Here is a 10668-nt window from a genome sequence, read left to right as displayed (position 1 = left end):
TCAAGAATGAGAAATCTTCATATGCATGAGGGGCGATACTGAATTTCTGCTTTCCCCTTTCTTCCCGCAAACACATTATGCTTAGGCATTGCGGCTGCATGCTGTACTTTAATGAGCCACTCTTTTTTCTGTAGGCATATTGTGCTAATGCCATTTAGCAGCTATTATATTAAAATTGCCCCTGTTATTAAGGTTCCCACTATATTTTGGTGCTCAGGTGACATGCATCATTGTTTGAAAAACCTAACACAATTCATAGAGGATTCAAAGTACTGTACATCCTTCTGTTTATGTAATGACATTTCCCCCTAAACTGCTGGTTGTTTACACATAAAGTCAGCTTCAGAATTCCCGTACTTGAAGGACACAAAGCACCTGCTGTGTAAATAGAAAGCCCAATGTTACAACATTCAGTATCTCCAAATTATGGGCAGGAAAGAAACCCTAAAACCCTGAACTGCTGCCAGGTAGTATAGGCGATACTCAGGTAGATGGACTCAGGCTACAATTATAAGGCAGTTCATATAGTCCCACAACATTAAGATATACCGTATTTTTCCATGTATAAGACACCTCCATGTATAAGACGTCCCCTACTTTTGGGGACCCCAAATTTAGAAAATGGGCATATGCACTATCTGTGTATAAGACGCCCCCAACCTTAAAGTAAAAAAAACCCTAGCCTTATACACAGAAAAGTATGGTAATTTTGTCAGGCATTGTGGATAGCTTCATTTGTACTTTTAAAATACTGTTTTATATGGTGGGGGGAGGTTAAAAAAGAAGTTATCTTCTTAAATGCTCTGGGAGGGCTCCTGCCAGCAGCTGAAGACTGTTTTATTCCAACAAGCTTTTGGGAGCTGTTTTTAAGCAAAGGACGTTTAATAGTGCTATGCTGTTTTTGCTATCTGTAAGTTAACAGATTTGTGTTTATATTGTTTTAATTCTACTACTAGAGTTTAATTACTTTTTATGTGAATGACTTTCTACTAGGTTGTATAAACAAAGATCATAGGAATAAGATAATAATGATAATAATGATAATAAACAGGCCAAGTCTCACATCATTCATTTATCACGAAAATAGCATAATAAATTTGCAGTACTGTAATATCTACAACTTTTGGTTCATTATTAGTGGTCAATGTATATGTTCTTAGCTTGCGAATTGCTTTAAACAAAATGGAAACAGGATACAGTATAACAGAGTTGACAGATAACAGTCAACACCGCATAGCTAAATGCCTAATCAGAAGCCCTTATGGTTGTGCTTAGATTAAGTATGAGTAATACTCATTTTTCCTCTTATGTCACCAGTGAGACAATATAAAATGTTGGTATATTGATGAACATGGGAATGGGGTTCAAAGTGAAGATAATAATTTATGTTAAAATTTAAATATAGATCAACCAGATTGAGCCAAATGCTGATGTGGGGGATTGTTCCTATTCTGGAATACTGGCATAAATTCGAAGTTAATTATGAAATTAATTGGCATCAGGACAAAGCCATTTTTCTTGATCTGTCCACATGTCAACTGTAGTTTATTTGTTAATCTCTCAGAGTCCTGCTGTTTTATACTGATTGTTTTATTGTTGTGCCAGAAATCTTTCCAGTGTCTGGTTGTGTCTTGTCGCTTGTAATAAATGGCTTATTGATTATCATGTAAATCCAGATTGTTGTCTTGAAATATATTTAATAAAGCTAATTCTGGTTTGAGACTTCCCAGTGTTGTTCTGTTATTTTATTAATTTCTGGAATATCAAATTTCAGAAAAGCTGGATTTTTGAAAATTCCCATTGATGTTTAAGCTTGTTAACTATTATCTTTAGCTTTTTGTATTTTAATCTGTGTTGCTTTAATTTTATTGTAAGCCGCACTGAGTCCCCACTCTCAGAAAAAGGTGGGATAGAAATGAATAAATATTATTTTTATTACGGTAATTGTGGTGATGTTTGTGATGATTATATATTCATCCATACTCCTCATTTTTCCCTGACGAGGATTCGAAGGTGTCTTACAGATAAAATATAAACACTGGGTGGTGTGTTTTTTGGGGTTTTTTTTAAAACACAATGAAAATCAACTGAACATTATTGGAATTAAAACCATATAAACAAAACAACCACAACAAAATAATGCATGCTAAAAGTAAAGAAACAGGGTTGCCACACCTTTCAGTTTCGTGGCACAGACAGAAATCAGATTGGTGTAGCTGGTGAAGATTTAAGGATGTTAATGTTTAAGTTAAGTTTTATAAGACTTGTGACTTGGGAAACCGTTAAAAGGATATGCGATGAAATTCAACCAAGGGGAAGCGGGGACGTCACTTAACAAAGTTAATAAGTGCAATTTTCAATAACGCTATGATTTATGTTTGTTTGTCTTATGTGTTTGTTTATAATATTGTGAAAACCAATAATTTTTTTTTTGGAAAAAACAACAAAATAATGCATGCTAAAAGTAAAGAAACAGGGTTGCCACACCTTTCAGTTTCGTGGCTCAGACAGAAATGAGATTGGTGTAGCTGTTCTTCCCGCATCACTTTACCTCAGAAGCTTCACCAGTTGGATTTCTGCCTGAGTCTATAGGTTGCTGGGAGGGGGGCGCCTCTCCCGCCTGCCCTCCCCGCCCTCCACCAACCGCCTCCCTCATTTTTTCCCGCCTTTTTCCCCCTTTGAAAGAGCACTGGGGAGGCGTGGCCTTTCGCCGCGCGCCGCCCCTCTAGCTCCGCATTGGCTGAAAAGAGCAAAAAGGGGCGTGTACCCAAGCGACCGGGCACGCTCTCCCCGTGTCTATATATAGAGGCAGCCGGCGAGAGGCGCCCTTCAGTTGGCTCGCGCGCCTCGCGGGCTACGGGTAAGCGCGCAAGGGGCCGTATTCAAACCAAGGCAGAGGAGGCTATGGCCGTGGACGAGCGCGAAGAGGGCGGCGCCTCCGAGGACCTGGAGTGCGGCATCTGCTGCATGCCTTACGACCGCTGCGGCCGCGCGCCGCGCCGCCTGGGGGGCGCGCACGGCTCGTGGAAGCCCTCCCGCTGCCGCCACGTGATCTGCAGCGCCTGCGTGTGCCAGCTGGCGCGCGAGGGCTGGTGGGAGGAGGTCACGTGCCCTTACTGCCGCACCGTCACCTCGCTGCGAGAGCGCGGCAACTTCCTCGTGGCCGGCGTCAGGCGCGGGAGCGCGGGGCTGACGGGGAATCGCCGACGCCTCGTCCTGCCGCCCATCGACGCCGAGCTCTGGCAGCGCGTCGTCCGCCTCGAGAAGCAAGGGGCCGGCGGCGGGAACAAGGCCGAGGAGCGCCTGGGGGAGGAGGAGGAGGGCGGCGACGGCGAGGCCGGCCAGTGGCGCCTGTGGAGGGCGCTGAAGAGACTCCTGAAGGGAGGGAGTGGGGACAGCGATGCGCCTGCGCGGAGCAGGAGAGGGCGTGGCCGGAGCAGGTCCGTGCCCCCCAGGCGGAGACCACCAATCAACCGTGAGTGCCTCTATGCTGTAGGGGGCGTGGTCTAATAATAATAATATATTTATACCCTGCCCATCTGGCTGAGTTTCCCCAGCCACTCTGTGTTAAAAACAGTACAGCATTAAATATTAAAAACTTCCCTAAACAGGGCTGCCTTCAGATGACTTTTAAAAGTAAAATAGTTGTTTATTGCTTTGACATCTGGTGGGAGGGTGTTCCACAGGGCAGGCTCCACTACCGAGAAGGCCCTCAGCCTGGTTCCCTGTAACTTCACTTCTCTCAATGAGGGAACCGCCAGAAGGCCCTCGGAGCTGGACCTCAGTGTCCGGGTAGAACGATGGAGGTGGAGACGCTCCTTTGGGTATACTGGGCCAAGGCCGTTTAGGGCTTTCAAGGTCAGCAGCAACACTTTGAATTGTGCTCGGAAACGTACTGGGAGCCAATGTAGGTCTTTCAAGAACGGTGTTATATGGTCTCAGTGGCTGCTCCCAGACACCAGTCTAGCTGCCACATTCTGGATTAGTTGCAGTTTCCAGGTCACCTTCAAAGGTAGCCCCACGTAGAGCGCATTGCAGTAGTCAAAGTGGGAGATAACTAGAGCATGCACCACTCTGGCGAAGACAGTCCGCAGGCAGGTAGCGTCTTGGCCTGCGTACCAGGTGGAGCTGGTAGACAGCTGCCCTGGACACAGAATTAACCTGCACCTCCATGGACAGCTGTGAGTCCAAAATGACTCCCAGGCTGCGCACCTGGTCCTTCAGGGGCACAATTACCCCATTCAGGACCAGGGAATCCCCCACACCTGCCTGTCCCCCCAAAACAGTACTTCTGTCTTGTCAGGATTCAACCTCATGTTATCGCGATTATTTTTTAAAAATAATTATTAGTAAAGCATTTGTTTTCAATAAAATTTTTAAAACAGAATAATGGAAAGCCACAGGGAATGAGGCTCATCATAAGGGTGGGAGGAACAAATAGTCCAGGAGGCTCAAGGGGCTTAGCAGGCCTCGCTTGTTGGCAGGAGTCTGCCTTGCCAGGTGCATGAAGTGCTGCTCACCTTGGGAGATGTGTAAGCATGTTTGGGGTAGTGGGTGTAACACTTTGCTGCGACGTGGCCTCTCCACAAAAGCTTTTAGTCGCTATAAATGCTTGCCTTTTAAGCTCATCTTCGCTTTTGCTTTGACAGACTTAACACACCTGGCCTTCTGAGGTGCTGCCTGCTGCCTCCTGCATCTGACTTGTGGGTCTTCTTTCTTCTTTTTTAAAAAGGAAACTTTTTTGCTTTGAAACTTTATGTAGATTTCATTGACTAAAATGGGATTAGTTGGCCAAGGTTTCCTTTAATTGAGTGGCAGCACGGTTATAAGATGTGTCAGTTTGGAGCAAGCGAGCAATCCTGCTGGCTGTGTCCATAATCTCCATTTTATTGACATCACAGGGTTTATGTATGTTAAACGTCAATGCTTTTTTCAAAATCCAGGTGTTGGTCAGCTTTTCTGCGTGTGGGTGCTGAGCAGTGTATAGATGGGGGCCAGCAGGCAATGTTAAATTACCCCCTTCTGTGCAACAGTTCATCACCACATTGAGTTGTCTTCTGTAGGGTAATGATGGTGGAGAGAATCCCCAGGTTTCATATTCATATGTCAAGATGGGAAATTGAGCAAGTGAGCTGGAGCAGGGATGTATTGGTAGACAAAACTATTGTAGATGAGTCCCATCTCCCTTTGGGGCTGGAGTGTACTCTAACTTCTTACAACTATATACTTAAAAGTGTGCCAGTCCCTTGATTGAGCACTTCCTTTCCCTTGCCTCCATGATGCAAAGTCGGGTCAGGATGGTGGTTCAGGTGAAACACTTTCTTGCTTTAATATGAGGCTTCTGAATTAGGCTTGTGCTGATGGACATAAGCTTTGGCATTAGCGGTTTTAAATATTTATGGGTCCCCAATTATAGCTTACACCAGTGGCTTTCTTTTTCTCTCCCGTGCAGCCTATGGCCCTGAAATAAAGGACTTGGCACTCATGACTTGCTACATCATCTGAAAAGTGGCTGGCTTGGAATCGACAAGCTTTTATGAGCCTGCTACACCAGAAGAGTAGCCAGCTTGCACCTTCAAAGCTTTGATGAAGCATCCTTTGTCCACCCATGGGGTGTCCTTTCCTTGCAGCACGTGCAGGATGAATGAGGTGATGCACTGTTCTTCTGGTTACCATGCGACAGATTTTCACCATGCTTCTCAGGGAGGTGCTATTCCTTATGACCCCACAGAGGCCATTGCAGACAGATGACCCAAGAAGAGCTACAGAAACTTTTCATCCCTTCTCCCCTCGCAGCTTCTGTCTCCTGAAATGGAGCAGAATGTGGAAGATAGCAGCAGAAAGTGGAGGATGACCTGTCATATGTGATACAAGATTACATCTCTTCTGGACTAACTCTGTGTCTTGAAGGCTGACTTGCAGTCAATTTATCTTGCGCATAGGTTGTTTAACATGCTTCTGAACCATGGAAAGTTTTCCACTGTCTATGTGCCTTTCAAAAAACGGAGGGGGCATACATGAGATTGCTTTCTGAAGGTACCCTCCTACGTGTGCTCTGGCAAAAATGGGATGGATGCAGCCAAGATTGGATGGCTTACAATTTGAACGTATATTTTGGCACTCATAGTACTTTGTTTTCCTACTGCAAAGTAGCCATTTTAATAAAATTTAGCATGTGCCATTGTATGAGATCAAGGATGGAAATACTGTGCCTTGCAATCCCTGTGTGTATGTATATTCTGTTTTCAGTCTTGCAAGCTACATCTTTCATATTTGGCTTTTTTCGCCCTCAGACAGCATACCTGAAGGCGAAACAAATTTGGTTAAATGGCTTCGTGGGAATACTATCCAGTTCTTACTAAGGGTTTTCCCCCCTCCATTGCAACATGTTTTTGACACAAAGTTGAGGTTGTTTCCTAGTTTTTCAGAGGAGTAGCTGAAGTAAAAGTTTATTTGACCAAAGATCCTTTGAGAAGACCATCCAGGCTATAAGCAGGCCTCATAATCCTTGTGACTGTGTTGGTTTGGCTTGTGCTTCCTCCGACCAATACCGTTTTCTTTTGCTGCATTCATTACGAACTACAGAACAGATTCTGCAGGCTCTCCCATTTTGGAAATCTCAGATGTGAAAAGTATCAGAGGCAGTCTGCCTCTCCTAGCTAGATACTGCGTTCTTCCTGACAAGGAAATTATTTAAGTGTTGGTTTGTTTGTTTTTAAAGAAGCATTTCTGTGAAATGTGTTTGGCATACTTGATAATTTCATATTTATAATTCTTCCCCATTTTGCCAATTGTAACTTATTTAATTTTAATAAAAACCCGAGTGGAACTATTATTTTGGTGGTTATCTTTTCGGTTTTGTAAAAAGCCCCTTAGTCCCAAACACATCAGTTAAAGGACCTCACCAATTGAGGAATTCTCGATTCCAAACCTTAGCAGCCAAGCAAAATCCCTCAGTCCACAGACTACCAGCCTTTCCACAGCACACTGTTTGGGAATCATTTTACCAACCTAAAAGATTTCTGGGCCTTGGTTGATGTAGGGGGCCTGGCCCTGCCTTGAGACAAGCCTTTGTCTTGTGTCAGCAGAATGCAGTGGCCCACCTCCTAGCTTTGACATGGCAGCAAAAACCTTGTAAATAGACAGGGCTGATACAGGTCATAAACCAAAATATCTGAAAGGCTGCTCAGGGTCCAGAAGGTTTGTGAGCTCTTGAAGCAGGGTAGTGCCCTTCATCCAAAAGCTCTCAAGGTGAGGAAAAGGTCTAAATTTGGGGGAAGATGGATGTAAAAGACTTAATTGGTTCTTAAAGTAGGAATGGGGCAAATAGTTTACAGTTTTTTATTAATTACACTTATATCCCACCTATTCACTTAGGAGTTCAGGATGGCAGACATAGTTTTCCCTCTCAGTTTCATCTTCACAACCCTGTGAGGGTAGGTTTGGCTGAGAGGCAATGACTGGCCCAAGGTCACCAGGTGAGCTTGGCCATGTGTGGATTTGAACCCTGGTTTCTCCAAGGTCCCAGTCTGACACTTAAACCACACTGCCTCACTGCATTCAAGAAAGCTTGACAATATTGCAGGTTTGGCTAGCCAGGTGGGATCTGCCATTTCCCAACACCTTGAGTAGATGAGACCTACGTGTGTGTGTGTGTTCCCTGCAGCCTGCAAATTCTCCACCTGGGTGACTCAGGCTGCTGCGTTCCTTGCTTTAGCACACCTGTCCCTGGCTCCTTCCGATTCCGGTTTCCCCATCCAGAGGATTGCAGCAATTTCCAAGCCATCATATCCTGTTTAATCATCGCTCTGGACTCTGCAACCAGCCTCTCTCCCATGACTAGGGACAAGGTCTGCTTTTAATGGGCCTGTGTGGGTGGCATCTGCGTGACTCACTCTGGCTAGTCCACCCTAGCCCACAGCCAGACAAACAGATGCAGCAAATGTGGAGGGATGTGACTCAAACTTTTGGCGGCCAAGGAGCCTCATTTTGGAAACGAAGCTGGAAATCGCCTTGAGGCAGTGGCGTGTGATCGGGAGAGCAACCTGTTAACAAGCCAAGCCCAGCATGTGAACGGTGAGTCTACAACTCCAAAGGAGAATTTGGGGCAGGATTTGGGTCAGCTTGATGCCTAAAATGGGTTACACTAATACACCTGAAGTGCCACAGGTCTTTTTTTTCTTAAAAAGACACACCTGGACATAGCTGATTCCCATGGTAAGCATAATGTTATTGGGGGCTATATCTCTAATTTTGTGTTATGCCCCCATTGGTCCAAAAAGGTTGGCAACTCCTGATTTATGGCACTAGTCGGTCCTAGGACACACTTTCAACCCAAAGTTCCTACAAGGGTCCTACTTTTGATTTTTTTACACCATATATATTGTTACTGTGGGAATGTTGCTGCTGTGACCCAGGAGTTGAAGAATGCAGAATTCATCTAGCAAGTGGAGCTTTTTTAGGATGCAGTTGGCACTGTGGGTTAAACCACAGAGCCTAGGACTTGCCGATCAGAAGGTTGGCGGTTCGAATCCCTGCGACGGGGTGAGCTTCCGTTGCTCGGTCCCTGCTCCTGCCAACCTAGCAGTTTGAAAGCACGTCAAAGTGCAAGTAGATAAATAGGTACCGCTCCAGCGGGAAGGTAAACAGCGTTTCCATGTGCTGCTCTGGTTCGCCAGAAGCCGTTTAGTCATGCTGGCCACATGACCCGGAAGCTGTACGCCGGCTTCCTCAGCCAATAAAGTGAGATGAGCGCCGCAACCCCAGAGTCGGGCACAACTGGGCCTAATGGTCAGGGGTCCCTTTACCTTTAAGGCTTAATACTGATACATGGAGCAAGGTGTCTTGCTCATTTCCCTTCCTGTACTTGTTAAAAAGTAGGAAAGAATCCTAACAATATGAATAAATCTATTGAATTTTCTTAGAGTATGGGAGGTACATAATGGGATGCTATAACTAAATCCGTGTGTGAGATTGCCTTAATTTCAGCAATAACTCTCAGGTGAAGACTTTGGTGTGAAACACTGTCAAACTATTGCCAGTCACATGTCAATGGAACTGAGCTTGGTGGCCCAATGGTCTGACTAAACACCATGACACTTCCTAGTTTCCTCTATTGCACCAATAGGAATTCAGCAAAGCAGCCTTCCCCCAACCCTGTGTCCTCCAGATGTTTTCAATGACAGTGAGACCCTTTTTTTTAAAAAAGCAGTATATGCCAGAAAAGCTGTGTTCAACAGTTTGGCGGAAGAAAACCCTTGTAAATTTCTTTTTGGTAGTGCTCTTACAATCTGTGACGGGTCAGGACAGCTGGGTGGGTGAAGACATCAAAGAGGCTACCCTGATGAGAGATGCTCCAGATAGCTGAACAGAAAGAGCCTGGTTGCCTGTGATTCTCGTTCAGTCACTTCACAGAAGCTGTACCTTGCCATGGCTTTCTCAGAACTTCAGTGGCTGGAACGAAAGGTTAGATTTTCCTGCAGAGCTTTTCGCAGAGGGTTAGGCTGACCTCTGCTGGTGGGAAGGGTTCCTAGCTTGTGCCATAAACTTCACCACTTGCTTTTTTTTCTTTAGTTGTCTTGTTTTCTTTCATAGAATTTTAGACCACGAGGCTCATCATGCTCTACCAACTGAAGTATCAAGAGCTTTCAAGAGTGGAATCTCTTAAGTGGCCTATATGGCTGCATTGAAGCGCAAAGCCAGACCATCTTCATTTCTGGCCCCCTCCTGCTTTGCACCTGCACCACACAAAGAACCTCACTCGGGCCCTGCAGCTTCCTCCTGATGTCCCAGAAATGGGACTTGCTGCTGGATGGCCAGATGCCTTTTCTTCCCCATTGCCAACCTTTAGTGTAAATGGTTGAGAGCATATAAAACAGCAACCTTCTCCTTCCACGCCTAGTCCTGAGCAATCCCACGCCCTGGGGACCTTTTTGGCATCTGTATTGCACTCCTTGACTTCAGGCTCAGAGCGCAGGCTCTGAAATGCCCAGGAAGTCCTGCCAGGCCCTCACCCTCCTTCTGCCAACAGGTAAAGAGCACTGGATTTACATGGGATTGGGCTGCGTTTTAGTCATTACTCATTTTTCTTAATTGGCGGCTGGCTTCATTTATGGGTTTTGCCTGCTCTGCTTTTGGCTTGTAGATTGCCACTTGCCTTAACGTATGTGTTTTATTGTGGGTGTGAGCTGCCATTTACACCAAGAGGAGAGGTGGGAGGAAGCCTGAATAAATAAATAAAAATAATCTTGAGCTGTTCCTACATACCCATTTCCCCCTCTTCAATAACAAGGGCTGAACATTTCCAAAATCCTCTGCACGAGAAAGGCAAATGCTGCTATTTACCCCATTTCTTAAAGTCTCGTTTCATCTGTTAACAGTCTTGCATGGAAAGGTGCTTACATTAAATCCATGCGTAAGTCACAGCATGTTCATATTTTGCAAAGGTGCAGATGGCGGAGAGCATTGTAAGCTCAGCACACACAACTGCTAACAAATTTCAACTTCAACGCTTATGTGTACCTTTTTTAAATGTGCAAAGCAACCTTTCAGATTATGTGAAAATGACACAGAAACTGCGTGGAAACAAATGACTCAACAGCAAACCTAGCCTCCCATTTCAAGCACTGCCAGAGCCCCGTTTCTTCCAAGCCACCCACACAAAGGAGG

The 10668-nt window shown here is 45.2% G+C and overlaps 1 protein-coding gene and 1 long non-coding RNA gene across 3 annotated transcripts; both read left to right on the top strand.

The window, feature by feature from the left end:
* Positions 1–1115: 1115 nt before the first annotated feature.
* On the top strand, positions 1116–1725 carry LOC309516735. Its single transcript, XR_014212994.1, has 2 exons — positions 1116–1369; positions 1477–1725. It is a non-coding gene; the product is annotated as an uncharacterized lncRNA (long non-coding RNA).
* A 917-nt stretch (positions 1726–2642) lies between these two features.
* On the top strand, positions 2643–6835 carry RNF227 (ring finger protein 227). Of its 2 annotated transcripts, XM_082197922.1 has the most exons (3): positions 2643–3475; positions 4650–4703; positions 5453–6835. In XM_082197922.1, exons 1-2 carry the CDS (start codon positions 2905–2907, stop codon positions 4670–4672), a joined length of 594 nt encoding a protein of 197 aa, XP_082054048.1. In that variant the 5' UTR covers positions 2643–2904; the 3' UTR covers positions 4673–4703; positions 5453–6835. The 2 variants fall into 2 exon arrangements, with proteins under 2 accessions (XP_082054048.1, XP_082054047.1); XM_082197921.1 differs by lacking the exon at positions 4650–4703 and having other exon boundaries at positions 2815–3475.
* Positions 6836–10668: the final 3833 nt, after the last annotated feature.

The sequence above is a fragment of the Podarcis vaucheri genome (genome assembly GCF_965113315.1).
Source record: "Podarcis vaucheri genome assembly, chromosome: 13".
NCBI classification, from domain to species: domain Eukaryota; kingdom Metazoa; phylum Chordata; class Lepidosauria; order Squamata; family Lacertidae; genus Podarcis; species Podarcis vaucheri.
This window is presented reverse-complemented; position numbering and strand designations above follow the sequence as displayed.